This window comes from Aotus nancymaae, unplaced genomic scaffold (genome assembly GCF_030222135.1).
Source record: "Aotus nancymaae isolate 86718 unplaced genomic scaffold, 86718_ANA_hifiasm-v0.15.2.pri h1tg000064l_1, whole genome shotgun sequence".
Classification (NCBI taxonomy): domain Eukaryota; kingdom Metazoa; phylum Chordata; class Mammalia; order Primates; family Aotidae; genus Aotus; species Aotus nancymaae.
This window is the reverse complement of record NW_026988479.1, coordinates 4,863,918-4,888,290: the sequence shown is the minus strand read 5'-3', so window position 1 is coordinate 4,888,290 and position 24,373 is coordinate 4,863,918. Positions and strand designations below refer to the sequence as shown.

At 33.8% G+C, this 24,373-nt stretch overlaps 1 protein-coding gene and 1 long non-coding RNA gene across 2 annotated transcripts in view; one reads left to right on the top strand and one right to left on the bottom strand.

The window, feature by feature from the left end:
- The window catches only part of ADAMTS19 (ADAM metallopeptidase with thrombospondin type 1 motif 19), a 255,323-nt gene that overhangs the window by 109,876 nt on the left and 121,074 nt on the right, over positions 1-24,373 (bottom strand). Inside the window, exons 9-10 of the mRNA XM_012447921.3 lie at positions 6,572-6,712; positions 4,914-5,064 (exon numbers count right to left, since the gene is read on the bottom strand). Coding sequence (XP_012303344.3) covers positions 4,914-5,064; positions 6,572-6,712 — 292 coding nt within the window. The remainder of the gene's footprint in view (positions 1-4,913; positions 5,065-6,571; positions 6,713-24,373) is intronic.
- The window catches only part of LOC135270622 (uncharacterized), a 371,213-nt gene that overhangs the window by 232,448 nt on the left and 114,392 nt on the right, over positions 1-24,373 (top strand). The window lies entirely within an intron of this gene.

Sequence of the window (24,373 nt, the reverse complement as noted above, 5' to 3'; positions counted from 1 at the left end):
TGTACAGTTATAACTATTTTCTCTTATATTTTTAAGTTATACCTCCTGAACACATTATATATTCAGGTATTTACATATAGCTTCAAATAATGGTGTGTCAAACCCTTTGGGATAAAAATATCAATCATCTAATCTCAGGTTTCACTTTGCTCCACTTTGGCTTTTTCTTTTTTTCTTTTTTTACTTTAAGTTCACGGATATATTACAGGTTTGTTACATAGGTAAACTCATGTCACTGGGGTTTGTTGTACAGATGGTTTCATCATCCATATACTTAGCCTAGTACTCAATAGCTATTTTTTCTGAATCTCTCCCTCCTTCCACCCTCCAGCCTTCAGTAGGCCTCAGTGTCTGTTTTTCCATTCTTTGTGTTCATGAGTTCTTAATATTTAGCTCCCACTTAAAAGTGAGAACACACGGTATTTGGTTTTTTGTTCTTGCCTTAGTTTGCTAAGGATAATGGCCTCCACCTCCATCCGTATTCCTGCAAAAGACATGATCTCGTTTTTTTAAATTATTTTTATTTTTTTATTGCTGCATAGTATTCTATAGTGTGTATGTACCACATTTTCTTTATCCATCCTGTTGCTCCTGGGCATTTAGGTTAATTCTATCTTTGCTATTGTGAACAGTGCTGCAGTAAACATTCACATGCATGTGTCTTTACAGTAGAATGATTTTCATTTCTTTGGGTATATACCCAGTAATGGGATTGCTAGGTTGAATGGTAGTTAGGGGTAGCTATGTTTTTAACTCTTGGAGGAATTGCCACACTGCTTTCCACAATGGTTGAACTAATATACACTCCCATAAACAGTGTATTAAGTCTTCCCTTTTCTCTGCAACCTCACCAGCATCTGTTATTTTTTGACTTTTTATAATAGCCATTCTGACTGATGTGAGATGGTATCTCATTGTGGTTTTGACGTGTATTTCTCTAATGATCAGTGTTACTGAACTTTTTAAAATATGCTGGTTGGCTGCATGCATGTCTTCTTTTGAAAAGTGTTCATGTTCATTGCCCACTTTTTAATGGGGTTGGTTTTTCCTTGTAAATTAAGTTCCTTATAGATACTGTATATTAGACCTTTGTCAGATGCACAGTTTGCAAATACTTTCTCCTATTATCTAGGTTTTCTATTTGGTCTGTTGATAGTTTCTTTTGCTGTGAAGAGCTCTTAAGTTTAATTAGATCCCATTTGTCAATTTTTTGTTACAATTGCTTATGGGATCTTTGTTATGAAATCTTTGCCCATTCCTATGTCTAGAACAGTATTGCCTAGGTTTTTTCCAGGGTTTTTACAGTTTTGGGTTTTACATTTAAGTCTTCAGCTTTTAACACAGCTGATCAATCTCTCTTTGAACAATGTCCTCCTCACATTGCCTCCAGGATCTTAATTTGCTTTAGTTCTATTCCTATTTCAACATACTTCAGTATTTTGTTTTTGCTTTCTTCTCATTTTCCTAAACTCTAAATATTGCATTGACCTAGGTCTTAGTTCTTGAAATTTTTCTAACTCATTTCCAATTGTCATTTAGTGTTACGTCCTCAATATCTTATACTTCTTAATGACTTCCAAATACGTATCATGGATCAGCTTACATCCCTACTTGGATGTGTAATAGGCATCTCAAAACATGATCCACAATGAATTCCAGGACATTTTGCATTCTGTTTTCTCTTTTGTATTCCTCCCAAGATAAATGGATAGCTTGTTCTCCCACTTTCTTCAGATCTCTAAACAAATGTTACCTTTTCTAGGAAAGTTTCCCAGGTTGCCTTACAAGAAATAACACCATCCCAACCCTCTACCTTGGCACTACTCCCTATCGTACCTGAGTTTATATTTCTTCTAAACAATTATCACCAACTGACATATTAGATAGGCATTTGCTTATTTCATATTTCCTCCAACTAAAATGTAAGCTCCATGGAGGTAGGTCTTTGATTCCTGCTGTATTATCAGTGCCTTGCACAGTGCCTGGAAAGTAGTTGGAACTTAACAAGTATTTGTCAAATCAATGACTAAATTTGTGAAATAATATTTTCTATGGTTCTATCTATCTATCATCTATCATCTATTAAGTTACTATACATGCTGTACTGATTTGGGACTGGAATATAAAAGTGGAGAGAAAATAAAAAGAACATTTCTAGACACCTTAAACCTACAACTTAACTTTATTAGCACAATGTGTAATTTTAAAACAAGGCAACATCCTAGGATACTGAGAAACAGATTTTAAAAACCCAAATAAACAGATAAATTTTCAGAGATCAGGGAAAAAAATCTGTGCAGGTAGGTTAGTGGGAAATAATCTTAGGAATAGAGCAAATAACTTAGAAAAAGAAATCAATTAAGATACTGGTTAAAACTGATAGTATAGGTGCTACAGGAGACAAAAGGAATTTAGTCTAAATACATCTAAATACAAGATCTGATGTTTCCAATAAAGGAGACAATACAGCATATAAAAAAGTTTGAATTCCATAAGAGACTGTAGAGCATAGTAGTTACAATGCATTCTGGTTTTTTGGGTTTAGACATAATCTGAGTTTGAATCTAGCATTCTCTGTTAATAGGTATAAGAACTTCAAAGCATTATTAAACTGCTCTAGACCTCAAATTGTTGATTTGTAAAATAGGACTGGACAATAACTATGGCATTGAATGGTTATAAGAATCAAATTATGTCACAAAAATAAATAATTTAGCACACTATATGGCAGATATTTAGAGGTCCAAACATTGTATAATGGCACTAGTGAAATTTAACTAATTGCAATATGAGATATTAATAATAAAATAATTTCTAAAAGCTTATAAACATAGTATTTATGGAAAATATTCTACAATTTGGCAGAATCATGTGTGTAGCTGATCATCTGCTGTGTTTTTACAGTAGAAATGCTTTGTAAAAGATGAAAATTTTTGATGAACTGATCCATTGATCAGTTCTATCAATTCTCCATACCACATGGACTGAAACGGTATCCTATGCAATGCTACAGAGACAGTGACCACAGACAGCCTACTTTGTTGCCTAAAAGAATGGCAACTTCAGCCTGTAAAAGTGTCTGCCCACAAACCCAAACCTTTGTACCTCAAAACTTTGATTTTACCATGAAGATTTAAGAAAGAATATTGTGACCAGACTTTTGATTGTCTAAAGACTCAGAGGTGAAAGCAGAGTGAAGAAGGTTAGAGTAGATAAGGTCAAAGAGGTACCAGGGACAGACCTTACAGAACCAATGTCATAATTGTCACACATGGTGTGGAGTTCCAAGGATCCATGGCTGTGCCACATGTAAACCCTTTGGAATTAGATCATAATTACATAGCAACACCGGTTCCTTTCAAGCTCTACTATTACCAGACGAGCATTATAGTCTATACAACCTTTCACACATTACATTTGATGCACCTCTAACTCCATACATTCACTCATTTTAATTCTAAATCAGTTGTTCACTGGATATTTCACTTACTCTGTGCAAGTCCCTAGGCTAGATGCTGGAGAAACTCACTCTGCCCTCATGCAGCTTACACACTAGTGGGTGAAACTGATCAGACACAATTAATAAGCAAATAAGTGCACAACTCTTTTAATAAGAACCACAAAGCAAAGAGAACATTCAACACATCATAATGTCATATGCTTTGTTCCGTATACAGGGTTTTAATTATGCTGACAGTTACAAGTTACCAAAACAGCATTATCCTCAACAAAGCCAAACTCCTTTGAGGTAGTCACAGAAACTTTGGTCAGGTGAAATAGAGACATGTTTCAGTGATACTTAGCCAATTTACTCTCAGTGATACTTAGCCAATTTACTCTCAGTGATACTTAGCCAATTTACTCTCAGTGTAGTTATCAGTTTATTCATGAAGTACAGTGTGTATGTGTGTGTTTCAGGAGGAGCTGGGAGGAGATGGGCAGATAGGGGATGGACAGCAGAAAAGAAAAAGAAAAAGGGGATTAATAGAGCTAAAATTCTTCCATCAGTTACAAAGGTCATTTTGCTTCATCCTTTAGATTTTATAGACCTAACACTACTGTCCTCACTGAGTAATTACTAATTATTGAAATATTAATATATAAACACTGATTTACCATTATACATTCTCCATTTTCTTCTAGTTTATGTAGAAATGAACTCTCTTAATTTTTGTTCCTATAAAACATACTTTAAAATTTTTAATTTTAGGGTTAAAATATATAGTTCCTTCTCCACAATTACACGTTCATACATAGCTTTTATCTCATTTTTACCCATTTCCATATAAGAAAGTGCAGTTGGCCCTCCCTGTTTGTAGATTCAGCATCTAGGGATCCAACCAACCACAGATTAAAAAAAAAATACTAAAAAAAAAACAACAATATAAAATAACATAAATAATAAAATAACATGGTATAATAATGAGCATTTACAGTATATCAGCTACTGTAAGTAATCTAGAGATGATTTAAAGCATATGGGAGGATGTGAGTAGGTTATATGCAAATACTACACCATTTTTCACAAGGGACTTTAGCAGCTGGTTGTTTTGGTATCTCAGGGAACAGGATGTGGGTACTGAAACCAATTCCTGCAGATACACAGAGAAAACTTATGGGATTTAAAATAGAAGCATTGAACTGACATAATAAAAATACTTCCCTGACTTCAATGTAATTTTCAAAGTAGAAATTGTTAGGTCTTCCTTTACTGACTTTGATTAAATGCTCACATCTTATTTCTATCACTTCCAAAGTATAAGAAAAAATGCACAAACATTTTCTTAGGAAATTTTTCTTTTCTATGTTGGGGTGTTCTTGATCCACAGACCCTAAAATAAAGTTACCTTCTCCTACTAATCAATACTTCTAAACAATGAATGAATGCACAAAAATCCCATCTGGATCCTTACCTGCATCTCCTGACAAAAAGAAGCCAATGGCCCAAAGAGGATCTGGCATTGCTCATCAGCATTGTATGTCATCCCTGGCAGCTTGGAGGGAACCATCACAGAATTGATACTCTGTGGATTTGTTTGTAGCAAGCAGTTACTAGCCTTTGACCTGGTAATAGGCAGGTATGTGTAAAATTTTTAAATTAATGTAACAAGCTGATATGATTAGTTAGCATACAACAAGACACATTTTTATAATATAAAAAATATATTTTTACTTTTACTCTAAACCCTTCATAGAAATTGAATACTCATAGAAATTACTCTATATGTCAAAAATCATTTATTCACAATGAAGATAATCCTAATAAATAATAATTTTCAAGTTAACAGAACTTTTTGGTGTATAAAACACATTCATATGAATTAACTCAGCTGATCTACATAACACTGTGAAGTGGGTGTTATTTTATGCATTTAATAGGTATACAAGCTCAGTATCAGAGTAATTTGCCCCAAAGTAGTAGGTGAATGTAAGAAATCAGCTATATTTGGGGATTTAAAGAATGTATGGAAAGCATCCTTAGCTGAATATTAATAGTGTAGATATATTTGTGCTTGACATTGTGATACAACTTTGTATACAACTTCGTAATATACTTTAAAGTGGTATTTGATGTCATAGAAGTCCTGATTCATGTGAAGACAGCCATCAAAAGTGATGTATGTTCCTTAGGAATTCATTAGGGCCTACAGAAGGGCTGCTGATGCAGCTACTGATGGTGTGTTTGAAATATCACATGCTCTGAGTGCTATTCTCTAGACTATTATGACAAAGAGTATGCACAGACTATATTGTACATATTTTAGAGCAAAGATATGGTAATGTGATAAACATTATAGTTTGATAGATTTAATAGCCATTTAATGGAAAAAATAGGCTTAACTATTTAAATGGTATAGAAAAATGAATACAGTTCATCTGTGCAGTGAATTTAGCAAGCTAGGTGTTCCTGTATTTCTCATTAAGATTTGTTTTAGCATCTCACTAACTGCTTTGCATATTGTCTACTGCTTCAGGTGATCCTTCTATAATTACAGAAATAAGTAAAGAACAAGTGCTTAAAATGAAAATTAGAACAATAGTAATATTTTTCATTAATTTTCCAACAAGAAAGAAAGTAAGTGTTACTGCCACTGAACGTGGAAAAGTAGAGACTCTAGGGCTATGATAATGGTGAAAAGTACTTATTAATGAAAAAATATTCAAAGCGTAGAAGTATTATAAATGAAAAGTGAAGATTTTGTTAGAGGGGCTCTGCTCTTCGTGATAACAGATGTGCTGGCTGATGAACAGTGTCAATACTTCCACTCAGAAAAAATTGAAGAGGCAATTAAACACTGCGACAGATTTAAAAAATCATTATAACAATTTTTCAATCTTACAAATAATCTTAACCGTCCTTTTTGAAAAAGGTAGAAATTCAAAAGCATATGGGTTAAATAACATGTCCCAAACTATACCATGAGCCAATGGAAAAGCCAGGATTGGAATCCAAGTGCCTTCACTTCTACTCTGATGGCCTTTCCACTTTGCTACACTGGCTTCTCTCGTTAGAAAAGGAAACAGCACACATAAACATTCAAAAGGCAAGAACAATAAGTGACCTCCATACCTGAGAAATCGTTCCAAATCTTCTTTGCTACACTGAGACCATGAAACGTCACCAAGATTTTGTCCTTTAATCCATTCACCAGACATGATATGAAGACCATCAGCACATGATGGGTGGTCATTGTCATGGTTAATGCCCATGCTGGTTTGGAATATCATAAAATTTTTAAATTTACATTAAGCAAATGTTACTTTTAAGCTTTTCATAACTGCATTTAAATAACGGTTAAAATACTTAAAATAATGGGAGCCAAATTTGTTTTAAGGAAATTAGTTTCAAAATAAAATTAGATTTCAGATTAAGTTACTTTTTAAATTTTGTTACCCAAATTTAAGGTAAATATTTGTATTTAATAAAAAAAATTTCCTTAACCTACAAAATGACATGTTTAGATCCTTTATACTGATCTATATATTCTTTGCATAGTAATATGTATGAAACTCAGAAATAATACATTTATATTTAACCACACTGGATTCTTGCTGTTGCCTGAATCAAATTTGCTTCAAAATTTGAAACCACATCTTTTATCAAATTTGAAACCTCATTAATCTTTTAATTTCCTATGTCTTCACCATCTACTTCATTAGACCATCTTCTTCCTCTTACTTCATATAACACAAATTGTCCTGGGAAACTTTCTGTATTCCTGGCCTTCTTTATCTTTTTGAGTGAATCCTGAATCTGTTGAAACTATTCTAAAAGTCTGACTTATTTCTAAATAGATGTTCTAGAAATACCTTAAATTCAGTATGCCTAAGACTGCCTTTCTTACTTTCTCTTTCAACTCTCTATTTACTCCTCTATTCTCTTTTTCTCTGGCTTTTTATGCTCTTGATAGCCACTAAGTTCTGCCAAATAACGAATCTTCACATCATCATTTATTTTTTCCTTTCCTGAATATTGCACAGGATCTATTTTGTTTACTGTTAGAGGCAAGCCCTGCCAACTCTACCTTCTAAATATTTCATTCAACGGTCATCTCCCTTCTATTCCTATTGTTACTATTAAAAATGATTATATAGTATCCTTATTATAGTGTATACAAAGTCTTGACAATTGCTATGGTGTCGTACCTGGGTTCTGTCCCTCTCATCTTTACCAACATTCTCCCTTTTCCTACTCCTACCCTGCCCCAGTGAAATCTACTTAAAACATAATCTTATCTATTCCATTCCTCTGTTTTCTCATTATCGATATGACAATTTCCAGTTATTTAACATGACACATAGCCCATTCATATTCTTCCACATTATTATTAGATTTTTTCTTCAGCAATACCAAATGACTTGTAGTTTCCCAAACATTATGTTGTTTTTTATTTTCTTGCAATTAATTGTTATTTAGCATTTTCTAGGTATCATAAATCATATAAGGGAATTTATAAACTTGAGTTAAACAACCAGATGGGGTAGGATTGATTATAACATTCATTTTGCAGGTAAGAAGTAACTTGTCCAAGATTATACAATGAGAAATTGAAAAGTAATGATGTTTGAACTGAGATGCCTGGCTCTAGAACTCATGTGATTAACCATTCCACATTGGGCATGTATAAATTCCATCCCCCAACTCCATACCCTGTTTAAAGTGCCTTTCCTTCAGCTTCTTTGCCTGAAGCTCAAATTCTACTTAATCTTCAACATTAATGCAGTTTACTTCTATAGGTTTTCTTTCACTAATCCCTACCTCACCCATTTGTACTACCTCTTCTCCCCACCGCAGGATTCTGTCAGCCATATTGTTACAGTGTTTTCTATATTACATTATAACTTTTTCCTTTTGGTTCACTCTCTAAATTCTTGAGACTCTGCAACCAATGTTGAATCATGGGTTCAATGATCATGTAGAAAAAAAAATTATATAGTCTCTTGTGAATTCTCATAATGAGGCCAGTAAAATATTTTTTTGTGAATGAGGGTTAGTACTGAAGAAGCAGAGAAAAGTCAATTTTGGTACATGCAAAGCCTGAGATAATGGCAGGATAGTCTATTTTTTTTTCTTCTTCTTTCTATGTTCTAGATAATAAATAAAATTGTTTTCATAATGAAAAATTCAGAAGAATATCTATATTGTGTTTTAAAACATGAAATTAAAAGAACTGTTATAGAAATTGCTAAGGGAAATTATAATTTGACTGCCTATGTCTCCTCAAATGAAAATAAAAATTTTTTAAACTACCAAACTGTCTTTTTAAGATAAATTATAAATTTGAATCCGAATTTTTATAATCAAATATGTTTTTGAGGGAAAAAGATAATATGAAAAGAATAAATAAATTCCATGTCATTAATGAATTAAGATTATATATCACCATGCTAACTTTAACTATAAAATATTCTGCTCTAAATAAAACCAAAATACATTATTGACTATTACTTTTCACTTTTTGTTTTAGAAAAATTCATCAGTTAATCATATTTTTCTTTCCTATTAATTTTTCAAATAGTCTGTAGCAACACATATTAATGGAATAACTGACAGAGAAAATAAGAAGATAAATGTTTTCATACTTTGAAGATAAAGAGGAAAAATAAGAGATTATTTGAAATAGGTATGAACCAGTTCAATTAAAATATTAGAGGTAGAGTAAAAAGGTGTTGAAGTTAGAAAACAATTTAATCCCTGTATCTTTCCCTTATTAATGTGACCAAAGGCAAGTTAAATAACAATAAGTAAATGTGTCTCAGTTGCCATATTTGTTAAATATACTTTCCTGACTGATTTGTTGGGATGACTGCATAAGCATGACATCTAGTGCCTGAACAGTGCCTGGAATACAGGCAGAATCCACAATGATCCTCTATACTGGGGAAATAAATAAGAGAAATTTTATTACATCATTCTAATTTGTCAAAAGATACATAAACAGATTTATCAGTAATTGCATTAAATTTACTTTGCTGTATTTCCTTTCTTTAATGAAAGTGTAGACTTCAGAAAAACCAAGAAAATAGCAACAGAAATAATTTACTTAAATATTAAGTTAAAATAATAAACCATAAATATGGCACAATATCACAAATCAGTAAAAGTGGCTTAATATAATTCTAACTGTTGGTGCAAATGCGGCCCATCAATGTTCTGTATCCTCTCTGCCATTGATTCTGGCTACAGCACACATCGCTGGCTGAACTGTTAATTAACAGCCATTTGCCATATGGAACGTGCTTGACTCTTCCATCTGTGGTGGCATAATCTTTCAAACCATACACAAATGCTATTATTTTTCAAGGGTAACTAGTTTTTCTCAGAAATAACAAACCTTCCTAAATAATGTGTTCCTACAAGGGAAGGAGAGGGATTGCTTCCAAGATTTTGCAATTTGGACATTTTTCCCAACAAAGTGTAATAGGATTTTCCAAATATGGATGATCATTTTCCTTTTGGGATCCTGATCCTGATTTTCATGTAAGAAATTAGCTCCAGTCATGGAGAGATCTGGTGATTCAAGCATTGTTTACCATTATTTAAATTTTCCTAAAGCTATTTAACTCATAACAGAAAAGATTTTCATTAAATTGGGACAGGGCTTTTTTAATCACACATCTGGAATTGTCAGGAAACACTATAGTCCTGACTCTACAGGTTTTGAAATAAAACAATTAATTGTGCATTTTAATCTGTGCCAGCTACTATATTAACCACTGACAATGATGATATCACTTAATCCTCACAATATTCCCATAATGTTTCTATTATCATGGCTTCCATTTTACAAACGAGGAAGATGCTGAAGTTAATGCTGAAGCTGTGACTCAAACCTCGGCAGTTAGATGCTCACACAGATGAACCTCTAAACTACCACACAATAGTGCTTTTCTTTCTGGATCAAAACTCTCCACTTTTGGAGATGATTTATTGTTTTCTGAATAATTGTAAATGCCTTTGTTCTTTTAGCAGAAATACACCTCTACATGTGGAGCCTTGTAACCAAGTCACATGCATCGCATGGAAAACATTCTCTAAGTAAGACATTAGCAACACCTCTCCACACACTGCAGTTGAACTACATTTTAATAATCTCAGTTTAAATTCATTTTGACAAAGAGCCTTGGGCAAATAAACTCTTCACTAACATTGTACATGGTTGTCAAGTCAACTGAAAAAATATTTTTATCTTATAAAACTTCTCAACTTGTTTAAAAGTCTTTGCCAGGAAGTTTTGTGATATCCTGCGGAAAGCTGGAGAAGCATTTGGATTTTGAAGATGGTCCCTTTTGATGTTTAAAGAATTAGAGACAAGAAGACTTATGAATTCACTCACGTTTTTTGAATAATTTGGAAAGGATCTGATTTGTAAACAGTAATATTTTAAAACAGTAGACTTTTTGTGCTGAATACAGTAAGCATTTTTATGACATAGTATTTCCCACTAACACCATATATTATTGAAACATTAATAAAAGAAAGAAACAAACTATTTCAATGTCTTACTGGAAGTAGATTATATTTATATTATACAAAATGACATTTAATTTCATATTTCTTAGAATTCAGTGGGTATATCTAATTTGATATAATTTCACTATTATGCGTTCATGGAGAAAAATTCAGACATTAAGACATACAAGATATTTCGTATCATATTTCTTTTTATATTTTAAGTCATTTCAATTTGTACAAACAATGAAATGTACTTTTATTGGCAAGTTAAAAGGCTACATAAAAGCAAGGTAAAAAATTTGAGGTTAAAAGAAGAAAAGTAGAGGTACAAAAAGATATTCCTTTTGACTTTGCTGTGCATTATATTACAGGTTAATCTAATAATATACATATACTAGTTGAGAACTCACTACTGTGCTGAGCTGGAGTCACAAAAATGAATAAGACTCAGTTCCAATACTCAAAGAGTGTATTATCTACTAGGATTGGAACACTATCCTTTGCTCATGTGTAGCCAGTGAAAGCCTGGATCCTGTTAGTCTTATATTCCTTAAACCTCTCCCACTTATCTGCCCCCTTTCACTGCTATTACTATCAACCAAAATTGGTGCTGATTCTTTCTACTTCTGGATTATTGTAACACCTGCCTGACTGTCCTCCTGCCATTTAACTCTTTGCCTTATTAAACCATGCTTTAACAGTGCTAGTTTCTTATGAGTGTATTAATACAAAAAAAGAAAAAGCTAGTTTCCTATGTAAAAACTTTTCATTTCACCTGGCAAGTAGAGATTTTAAAAATGTGAATAATGAACCACTTGCATCAGAATCACAGGGCACAAGGATATTAGAGTAGTTAAAATGCAGATTCACGTGCCTGTCCCCAACAAATTAAAAGAGAGTATTTAGAGGTAAGGCCTAAGAAATGGCATTTTGACACATTTTCTAGATGATTCTTATTTACTCAAAATTCTGGGAAGCAATGATCTACAGGATAAAATCCATTCTTTAGTCAAAACATCTGTAAACTGATATAAATCTGATTTTCATAGTTAATTCCAGCCTAACCTTTTGTATAGTTTCTTTCCATCAGAATACCTTCCATTCTAATCTGCATTTACAGACTTTCTGCTTTTAAAAAGAATTCTTCAATAAATTGTAGCCCATATTTATTATTATCTTTAACTTCTGTGACCTTCAAATATATGGTATGTAAAACATATCAGAACTGTCTTGTATTTCTGGTTAATTTAAAGTAATATATATAAAATACCACTACCTAGAATGTAAGTCTTCAGAGAACAAAAATTGTCATATTTTCTTTTTACTCCCTTTAATTATTTAGTTGAATGTCTTATTAAATGTCTACTAATTTATCAACTGATATAGGATCATAGAAACACCGAATATGCTGTAATTAGAGATGTGAAACTACTGTGGCCTCTAGCCAACACAGAGAAACTGTGAGCCTAAAAAGTTAATAGATGATCTACTCCAGGAAGGTTTGCTTTACTCTAGGACATCCATTTGCCAAGAAACATTAGAGAATTGCAAACAGAAAGCCAGTTCTTCCAAGGTCATTCATTAGTTGGGTGATTTTTTTCCCTCTTCAATATCCAAACCTACATTTGGAGAGAATGTGGTGTGGGAGCATGTATATTTATTGCAGCACTGTTCATAATAGCAAAGACTTGGAACAAACCTAAATGCCCAGCAATGATAGACTGGATAAAGAAAATTTGGCACATATACACCATGGAATACTATGCAGCCTTAAAAAGAATGAGTTCAGTCCTTTGCAGGAACATGGATGAAGCTGGAAACCATCATTCTCAGCAAACTAACACAGGAACAGAAAACCAAACACCGCATGTTCTCACTCATAAGTGGGAGTTGAACAATGAGAACACATGGACACAGGGAAGGGAACCTCACACACTGGGGCTTGTCATGGGGTGGGGGATAGGGGAGGGATAGCATTAGGAGAAATACCTAATGTAGATGACAGGTTGATGGGATCAGCAAGCCACTATAGCACATGTATACCTATGTAACAAATCTGCATGTTCCTCACATGTATCCTAGAACTTAAAGTACTAAAAAAAAAATTAAAAAAGAATCTAGTGAGGGAGAGCTGCCACATGTATACTGGCTACATTCTATGATAATTAACTTGGAAAAACTGCTTACTACTCTACATAGTATCATTGTCTAAATAAAATATCAAAAATGAAAACTGCATTAGTAGTGTACAAGAGTCTTCATGATAAGTAAACTTCTTGTCAATCTGGTTAAAAACCTCTAAAAGATAAGAAATCACTCCAAGAAAGAACAGAATGATGAAAGGTCACTGAAGGCTGAAAATCTCCTTTTCATATTAAGTTATTTATAAAATAACTGCAATACTACTAATTATTGTTATCATTCAATCACTCTGTATTATGTGCCAATCATTGTGCCATGACATTAGAGTATCACAAATCCTAACAATGAATCTTGAAATTAAAAATGATCCAAATTTTAGGAATAAAGGAAATGAATACAAACAGATTGATTTATCCAAATCTTGTTCATTAAGTAGCTGGCAGAACAAGAATTCAAGCCCAAGGCTGTATGTCTAATAATGCACTTTCCCTCTCACCTATCCACTTAGGTAGTCTTTAACATTTACCAAGGCATTTGTGCCAGATGAAGATACCGGTGACATCTGCTATAGAAAATTCTAAGTACAATGGGGACAGTAAATTTAGATAGCCATTACCAATTTTAGTTGGTCAACAACAGTAACTACAAAAAATTAATTTTCAACATTTTAAAAAGCAATGGATTTCTAGAAGAGCATATTTGGTGTTTTTTTTTTGCCTGTTATAACAATTTATTATTATTTTTTATCTATTTCCCATTCTAAAAGTCTTAGGGGATGATGTACTTTATTTATTATTTAGCTCTTTCTTTCTTTCTTTCTTTCTTTTTTGAGACAGAGTCTAGCTGCATTGCCCAGACTGGAGTGTAGTGGTATGATCTTGGCTCACTGCAACCTCTGCCTCCTGGATTCAAGTAATTCTCATGCCTCAAGCTGGCATGTTGGCCAGACTGGTCTTGAATTCTTAAACTCAAGTGTTCCACCTACCTTGGCCCCCCAAAGTGCTGGAATTATAGGTGTGCTCCACCATTGTACCTGGTCTTTATTTAGTTCTTAGTGTAGATCTAATCTCCTCTTAGAGCATATCCTCTCTTCTTAGAGCAGATATACTGCTGTACGTCAATGCAAATGAGTGCCAAATTTTATTCACTTCTGAAAAGGACTCTTCTTGGAAGCTGAGAGAGGGTAACCAAATCTAATGTATGCCTCCTGGGGCATATGCTAACTTCATCATGCTGTACATTAGGTCTCCAGTATTTATTCATCTTATAACTGAAGGATTGTAACCTTTGACCAGTATCTCCCATTTCCCCACATCCCACAGCTCCTGGTAACCACCATTCTGTTACTATGAGTTTGACTTTGTTTTTGGATTCCACATATGAGTAAGATCATGCAGTAATTGTTTTTCTGTGTCTGGCTTATTTCACTTAGCAAAATGCCCTCAAGATTCATCTACATTTTTGCAAATAGTTGAATTTCCTTCTTTTTAAAGATGTAGCAATATTCCATATTTATGTATACATAAACACATATATATAATTCTATTTATATAATGAATATTCTGTTGTATATATACATATATAATAATACATATAGAATGAATATTCCAATATATATATATAGAATTCTGGTTACATAGTGGAAAAAAATAGATATGTGCTTACATAGTGGAAAAAAAATATATATATATACACACATATCTATTTTTTTCTATTATGTAAGCAGAATTCTATATATATATAATGGAATATTCATTATATATGTATTATTATTATATATGTATATATACATATGCATACACTCCCTTTATCCCACGTTTTCTTTATACATTCATCTGTTGACAGACACAGGTTGTGTTTATACCTTGGCAGGTATGTTTCCATACCTATTGTGAATTAACGGAATTTCAGATTAAATATTTCTATTACTACAATTGCTAGATTTGGCCCTTCCATGTTCATAACTTTAGGATTTGCATGAAATAGTTGGACAGGCCTGTAACCAGACTTTAAGGTAGACTCATTGTAACTGAAATAGAATTAACTATTGTATTTTCATACAGTTTATCTTAAATAGGAATTCAAAATATGTACCAAAAAGGAAAAATATATTACCATTATATTTATATAGCAATAAAACCATGTTTTCTCATAAAATCGTATTACTTAGTCAAAGCAATTGTATTCCTTGAAATCTGATTCCTCCACTGTGGGACTCAATTGCCTTATGGGTCCTGGACCTCAGGATGACCAACAGATGAGCATACATACAACAAACTTTTATTCACTCATACAACAAATGTTTGAGTACTTATGATGTATAATTCATTCAACTTTGTGCTGTGAGGGAAAAAATGTATTAGACATGAATCCTATTTTCACAGAGATTGCTATTTAGTTCGGAATCTATACATAGGTAAATAAAAGTATAAATCAGTATATATCAAAAATAATTTTAAGTGACAAATGATATTTACAATAATCAGTTCAAGAGACTTAAAAGTGGAAACAGCCCAGGTGCAGTGGCTCACGCCTGTAATCCCAGCACTTTGGGAGGCTGAGGAGGGTAGATGAGTTCGAGATCAGCCTGGGCAAGATGGTGAAATCCCGTCTCTACTAAAAAAAAAAATACAAAAATTAGCCAGGCGTGGTAGTGCATGCTCCCAGCTACTCGGGAGGCTGAGGCAGGAGAATCACTTGAACCTGGGAGGTGGAGGTTGCAGTTACCCGAGATCATGCCACTGCACTCCAGCCTGGGTGACAGAGAGAGACTCTGTCTCAAAATAATAATAACAATAATAATAAGAATAAGAATAATTAGCCAGGCATGGTGGTGGGCACCTGTAATCCCGGCTACTCAGGAGGCTGAGGCAAGAGAATTGCTTGAACCCAGGAGACAGAGGTTGCAGTAAGCTGCCACGCTGCTGCTGTACTACGGCCTGTCCAACAGAGACTCCATCTCAAAAAAAAAAAAAAAGGAAAGAAAAAAAGAAAACATATTTCCAGCCAGGCTTTCAAATTTACTTTCACGAAAGTGATACCATTTGTCTTGGCCATTAATAGGTAAGTAAAATTGGAATAGGTATAAATCAGTAGTGCTGGAAGGTGGGACAATAAAAAAAGCCCAAATAAGGCCACAGTGTTTGAAAATTGTGGATCATTTGCATTCATAAAATAGAGGAGTAGGTTGTAAAGTTAGAAAAATAGACCAGGGTCACTCTATAGAAGTCATGAATCTAAGACTAAGGAATTTCAAATTCATTCATTAGGTTGTGAAAGGCAAGTTTTCTGACATGGAAATTAGGACCACAGTTCAGGAAGCTGAGTCTTGATAATGTGTGAGTAGATTAGAAAGATGAGGTAGTAAAGGAGAGGATACCAGTTAAGTGGATGCTACAAGAGTCCAAGCCTGGAGGAATAACAGGAGAAAGAACAGATGACTGAGATCGCTTTCTCATCTGAAGAATGAGTAGAATTTGGCCATTGATTATGGAAGTAATTAAGGGGAGAAAGAGTTAAAGATGGTTCAGATGTCTCAACTAAAGGCCTTATGGCAATAATGGTGACAGTAAGAGAAATAGAGAGTTCTGAAGAAGCAGGTTTATAGCCTGGCCCTCCCCTCTGTTCTACCCAGGCACAATTTCTAGAGTAGTTAGTATGTATGTACATGTTATTGATTCCCAAGGCTTATTCGTCACAAGACATCTGTACTCTTGGTACTCTGGCAATCCTTAAAATTTTAGCAGGTACCCCAAATAGTTATTGCCTTCAAGGAGGTAACTTTGTATATTTATTGCCCCATTAGCCTTTTAGTTCTGGAGAAACTCCTGAATTGCCTACTTAGTGGAAAAACCATGTCTCCATGCCAAAGTCTAATAATATATATTAGACCTTTTCCTCTGGTTCAAAAATCAAAACAAAAACCAAAAACACATATGCATTTTTGGCCATATCAAAACATGCTTGATATTTTTATAATGACATGATATATAGGTAATTTCCCCTAACTCATATAATTTTACCCACTTCAGAATCTCTATGAAGTAAACAGTCTAATTATTATATGAAGTTCTCAATCAGTGGGTAAGTGGTATATGTTTAATACAGTCTCTTTCAACTTGTAAAAATATAAAACTCTGTTGGGGCTATATCGGTTATTTTCTTGACTTTATCCATTACAAGTATAAGTTATAAATGTATAAATGTGCTGAGAATATGACAGCGAACTAAGTAGACAAGATCTCATGTACAAACAGAAGAAAGAGACACAGGATAGAGAGTTACATTTTGAAAAGTTTTATGAATAAAATTAAAGAAGGCAGAGGGGAATAAGCCCAGGCAGTGGTTGTGCTTACAATTTTAAGAAATATTATCAGAAGTTCGGGCGTGGTGGCTCTCGCCTGTAATCCAAGCACTTTGGAGGCCAAGGTGGGTGGATCACCTGAGGTCTGGAGTTCAAGACTAGCCTGACCAACATGGTGAAACCCCATCTTTAAAATAAAATAAAATAAAAATAAAAAAAATAAGTATTATCAGAAAGGTCTCACTGAACCCTGATACATGAGTGGAGAACTAAAGAAGAAGAATGGGAGACAGCCATGTGGCTGCTCTGGAAAACTTTCCAGGCAGAAATGAAAGGAAAGGCAAAGGTCCTGAAGTGAGTGTTTGTCTCATATGTTTGAGTTTCAACAAAGAGGCAATGAATCTGGAGTGCTGTTGGAAGAGGGAATGACAAGCTACAGGGAAGGAGGCTGGACATGCAGAGCTTGGTAGGCTGTGGTGTGAGCTGGTGATTTTACGGAGTGAACCAGGAAGCTCTTGGAAGGTTTTGAGTAAAGAAGCCAGGCCATTTACTTTGCTGTAAGTGAAGCTCCCTGACTGATTTGAAAACAGGCTATAGGTGGCAAAGGCTAAAAAGGAAAGATTATTTAAGAGGTTACTGTAATAGTCCAGATAAGAGATGTTGGTAGCTTAGTCCAAAGAATTAGTAGGACAATTAGTGAGAAGTAATCAGATTCTGGATGGATTTTATGGTAGAGTCAACAGCTGATAAATTGAATGTGGACTATGAGAAACAGAGAGCACTCGAGGATAATTCTTTGGCTTTTGATTGTCCCACTAGAAGGATGGAGCTCAATTTACTGTCATACGAAGACTTCAGGGGCAACATTTTTAGGGCTGGGGTAGACATTTCTGCATGTGTGTACCAGAATAAAGTCTCACTTATGTGGACTTGGGTACATTTCAAAATACAGAGTATTCTTTTAATAAAAATTTACCTGATAATTTATTGAAAGTCTCATGCAATATCAAAAAGCATTCTAAACAATTTGAATATGCATACAGCATCTGTTTTGAATCAAGTTTCACTGACAATCTATGCATAATAATACTTTACTAAGATAATGACTGTATTCAATCATTCACTTATTTGATATCTATCAAGTGCCTAATATATCCCAAGCACTGTCAAATGAATTAAAAATCCCAGTATAAGCAAAAACAGGTATGGTTCCTCACCTCTTGAAGCTTGCAGCCTAATGAAATATATACCTAGCACATGAACAAATGCACATTTACGAAGGAGGTGGCGTCACTAAAATGCTTAATAGACTGACCTACAGAGAAGGCTTCCTTTAGAACATGGCTCTTGAGTGGGTATATGAAGTATGAGCAGGAGGAGATAATTAAGCTAAACTTAAAACATAAGTATAGTCCAGGTAGAGGAACAGCATGTACTTAGGTCCTGCAGTGTGAAAGAACATGGTACTTTTAAGTTCTGGGGTACATGTCATGATGCACAGGTTTGCTACATAGGTAAACGTGTGCCATGGTGGTTTGCTGCACCTATCAACCCATCACCTGAGTATGAAGCCCAGCATGCATTAGCTATTTTTCCTGATGCTCTCCCTCTCAATCCTTCCTGCCGGGCCCCAGTGTGAGTTGTTTTTCTCCTTGGTTCCATGTGTTCTCATTGGAACATGGTACTTTGGAAACTGTAAGAACTCTAGCGCTGAGAATGAAATGAAGTATGGCTGAAGAGATAAGGTAGGGACAGATAATCCTGAGCCAGCCCAGAAGTGAGTTGAGTAAAGTTAGCTAGAAGAACTTTTCCATGTTTTTGGCATAGCACTGTAATTAATAACATGGGCTTTGGATTTGGACAGACTTGGCTTTGATCATGTATTCAGGCACTTATTAGCTGTGTGAGCTTTGGCAATCATCTCTAAAGTAGTAGTATTGCCTTCCCTCTTTAGGTGGGAGCAGAAGTCTTTGGCCTCAATGTGCTAAGCCAGTGCAAAATTCTGTACATCAATAAATGTCCAGATTTAGCAAGGTCAGAAAATGGTCATGGGATTATGCTACTAATAAGTATATTTAAAATTATCATTTCCCAGATAATTTATATTTTTTACAATATATTAGACTTGGGGCTAAATTTTCCTGAAACCATACACAATAATGCAAGGGTCACTTCTGGTTGGAATCCACAAAGAAAATGGAGTTGTTTGTAGACATAACGGAAAAAAACCTATGGGGTGTGTGTGTGTGTGTGTGTGTGTGTGTGTGTGTGAAAGTATAGTATCTTTATGTAACAAAATAAGACACCACTAAATATTTGTACAAAAGAACAACTTTTATTATTTGCAATGAATGCCATAGGATTATGTCTATGTGCTTCATGAATAAAAAGGACAAAAATATACAAGTACAGGCCACCTTTCAGGCCAAAAATAAAAACTGATGGTTTTCTAGCAACTCAAATGCAACTTCCTAGTGCAAGAGTGACTTAGACTGAACAGCAACTGTCACATCTGCGATGTGGCAGGGCTACTCAGAGTGTGGTTGGTGCACTTGCTGCCATTTGATGAACTCCTTTTATTACTGATTTGTATCCTGATAAGTAGCTGGTGCCAGAATGTAAATCAGCTACATCACTAAGCACACAGTATATTTTAGCTTTTTTTTTTTTTTTTTTTCATGTCAAGACTTTCAATGAAGGAAGCAATGTGCTATATTCTGGCATAGAGCCCTATCTCATCACATACCACACTTGAGTAGTAAGATCACTTATTGAGCAGTTAATGCAAAATATGATTTTCATGGAGAGAAATTTATTATGTACACTAAAGTAAATTCTAGAGGGCTTAAAGTGTTAAACAGTGAGAGAAAGAGAGACAGAGTGAGAGAGATAACATAAGACAACTATATAAAAATGTGTTTCCATAATTTTAGAATGAGAAAGTACTTGTAATCATAAAAACCTAAAGAAGAAATTATGAAAGTATGAAATTTGATGATTTAAAAAATCTACAGGATATAAACATTAAAAATCAAGATTAAATCACTTACGATTAGGAAAAATCTTTACAACATACTTAATGAAAAGATGACATTCATATCTAATAAACTAAAAATTAATCTCTATTAGTTTCAGGTTTCTCATCTGTAAAATGACAAGCATGACAATACTTAGCTCCAGATTTCTTATGTAATTGGATTAGATATGAATGCACAGTATTTAGCACAATACCTGCTAATGAAAGAATACACTGTTGTTTTTATTAAAATCCCTTTGGTAAGTCAATACAAAATATGAAATTTTGAAAGTTTAAAAATATTCTGTAATTGTGCAGTAAAGAGTTAACAAGTTTGAGTAGTCCAAAACCTGCACATTCCAAAGAACTATTTGGTCCTTGCCTGACTCCTGGGAAGTAACCTCTAAGTCCTTGGAATATCCCTCCAAAGTATCTTTGACAAGAACATCTTTGTTTATCTTGAGGCCTTCTACCATGATGGTTTTTGCTAACAATGTAATTTATGGTGGGAGACTAGGGCCAGGTTGACCTCTGGAGGGGATGGAGACTGAAGGTTTGCCTTGTGGGAAGTCAACCAAGTCTACGTGTTCAGACTCCAGTAAGATCCCTGGATATCAAGGCTCAGGTTAGCTTCCCTGGTTGCCAATACTTTGTGATGATTTCACACTTTGTTGCTTGGAGAATTAAGCACTGTCTGTACAACTCCACTGGGACACAACAACTGGAAGCTTGAAGCCTGGTGTCTCCTGGACTCTGGCCTATGTGATTTTTTCCCCTATGGTTTAATTTTTAACCATAATTAAAATTATGATTTTAATCTGTATCCTTCCATGGTAATTAACTGTGTCCATGAGCAGAACAGCTTTGCTGAGTTTTCTGAGTTATGCTAGTGAATCAACCCAAGAGTAGTCTTTGGGACTCTTACCCCAAAACATAGCAATCTAATAACAATTAATCTATTAATAAGTTATGGCCAAAAATGAAAGTAAAATCCTTTACTTTAACAAACTGTTGTTCATAAAGATCAGATAAAATATAGTGGCTATAATAAATATGTACATATATATGAATTCAATAAACTGTCAAATTCATGAAAAATTTTCTAAGTATTTTCATTAACAAAAATAAAGTTTTAGACTTCATCACATTAAATTATGAAGATCCCAATTATATTTGACAAATATGTGTTAACTCAGCACTACCAGTAAAAACATTTCTTGTCAAAAATTGTGATTACCAGAAAAATAATAACTCCTACACTTCATTGCTTAGACCACAAAATTGTTATGAAAGGCAATTTTTAAACATTGGCTTAAATAATTTATTTCCTCTTTCTTACTGTAGATTTTAATTTTCACTTTTCTGTGTAATTATATGGTTTTAAGTTGATAATTTGCCAAAGGAAAATGTCAATACATTTTGGCTGACATTGTTTTAGATTCCTTTGCACTAGTAAAAGAAAAAATGTTTGCTCTCTTTATATACTCAAATCTTCATCCCCAAGAGTCATTTTTTTTTTGTACATAGTGGAGCATATTGATTTTTGCAGCTATATGTGAACTTGTTCTGAGAATTTCTAGATCTGTTTTGAAACATTTTATATGTGATTATTTTACATGTAATTTCCTTGAATTGAAAAGTTTACATGGAATCATTCTGTTATTCTAAGATTGCGAGTTGCAGGATTATATGATGTCATAGTTCGTTTTTAGTTTCTAGAAGATGGTTTTCACTTACATAATTTAACACAAAAAAAGAAAAGGAAATTCAAAAAGAAAAAGAAAAATATAGGATTAAAGAGTTTCACTTAAGTAGCTAACTCTTAATCATGCCTCTAAGTAAAAAGGTTCTGCGTGTATATGTGTGTGTGTCTCTGTGTAACGTGTGCATGCACAATGGCATGTGCATAGAATCTGTAGCTGTCATTATTTAATATCCATGAAGACTTTCCCCACTGGAGAGATTATGAACATATAGACATTTTTTCTTATAACCGTCTTTCTTTATTTCTTCTTACATTGTGCCTTATATCTTATACTGGATGATAATGATGACATAATTTATATAGATAAATTTCTTCCTATTTGTCTTTTATAAACATGACATTATTCTGACTGCTGTTGCTGTTGTCTCTCACTGTCTAGCATCAAGAAAACACCAGCCACTACTTTTGAGACAAATATTGCTTACCGCTACGAAGAATTTTTAGTAACAGAGTAGTTCGACATATATCACATCCTGGTCCTAGTCCATCAAGTATTACACATAACTTTGGCACATCTCTATTGATTTTGGGTACAGTTCTATAAAAGTCAAATAAAATAATATTTTCGTACCATTTGAGCTATTCCAATCTGAGCTCCTGGTCATAAACCAACATTTCTACTACATAAAGCTAAAGTGTCTTTTCCTTAAATTACCTCATTTAGTTTTTGATTTAAATAGTTATAGCTCCATGGTCAACAGTTTAGATGTTAATAAATTAACCTGTATTGTATTTGATTCCCTTAATTAGTATTTTTCCTACATTTTAGAATACAATGAAGATTGAAGAAATTAATTTTGCATATCTGGTTTTAGCATATCAGTTTAAAAATATACTTTTTAAAAGTAAACTCTACTATTGAGAGTACTTGACAAAATTATTTAAAATCTGCAAAAATATACACTGTATATCAAGGTGTTACTGCATAGCTCAAGAGCAAAAATCATAATTATTAATAAATGTATTTTATGAGAATTATATTTATGATTAATTTACATATAGCTTCTTAAAATTATTAATAAGTTTTTCTTGCCTCTAGACATTATTCTCAGCATTTTTTCCTTTAAATGATGCCTATGATTTTTTCATAGGTTTTATGACTAAACTGAAAATACCCTTCAGTTTTCAAAATTGTTTTGGAATTAAGGATCTATAGCCTATCATTCCTAGAATGAAATATTAAACAAGGTTATTGCACTGCATACTTTCCCTACAGGATGATGATGTTAAAGTATATTGATCTTTTTTTTTTAAGTAACGAATTAACTCTTCTTATTCTTGGTTATTTGACTGAAGACTGAAAGCCTGTATGGGAGAATATGAAAGGATATTTGACACTTGAACAACATGGGTTTGAACTGTGTGGGCCCACTTAGAGGAAATTTTTTTTTCAACTAAATGAGGATCAAAATTGCAGTGTCTGCAGGTTGCTAACCTTGCATATATAGAGGACAAACTTCTCAAATAAGTGGGCTCCACAGGGCCAACTGCTGGACTTGGATATGCATGGATTTGAGTATATGCAGAGACCAATCCCCTGGCAAATACTGAGGGACAACTGCATATTTTTACATTTAAAAATGGTGTCATCAAAAATCAATTACTTGAAAGTTACTAGGAGAGTACATTTTAGGTTCTCAACACGAAAAATGCTAAGTATGTGAGGTAATACTTATGTTAATTTGCTAAATTTTGCCATTCCACAGTGTATACACATTTTGAAACATTTCCATGGGGTAAATTTTGATCAATTTAAAAAAATTAAAAATCAATTGCTATTGATATTGTTCTATTTCTTAGGCTGGGTTATAGATACTTAGCTGTAGCTGTATTTAATTTTTGGTAATTCACTGAGCTATCTGATCACAATTTGATCACTTGTGTTTATGTGAATAACTTTTTAAATTAACCACTGTCAGGTCCTATGTAAATTGTTTCTTCTAAGCTTTCATTTACCAATCAAATTCCACTGCCAACTAAACTTTACTCAACTGCCTACAGACTCCAGGAATATAATGAAAATGAAGTGAGCTGGGTATACCATACCAGGGCGTTGCAGCCTCTGATGAACTGAGAAAGATGGGTCTAATTTAAGGGGTACAGATACTACCCAGCTTCTAGGAATGGTTGCCATATGGGACTGTGGGTTGAGTGTTACCAGGTCTGCAAATCTTACTTTTATGTCAAATT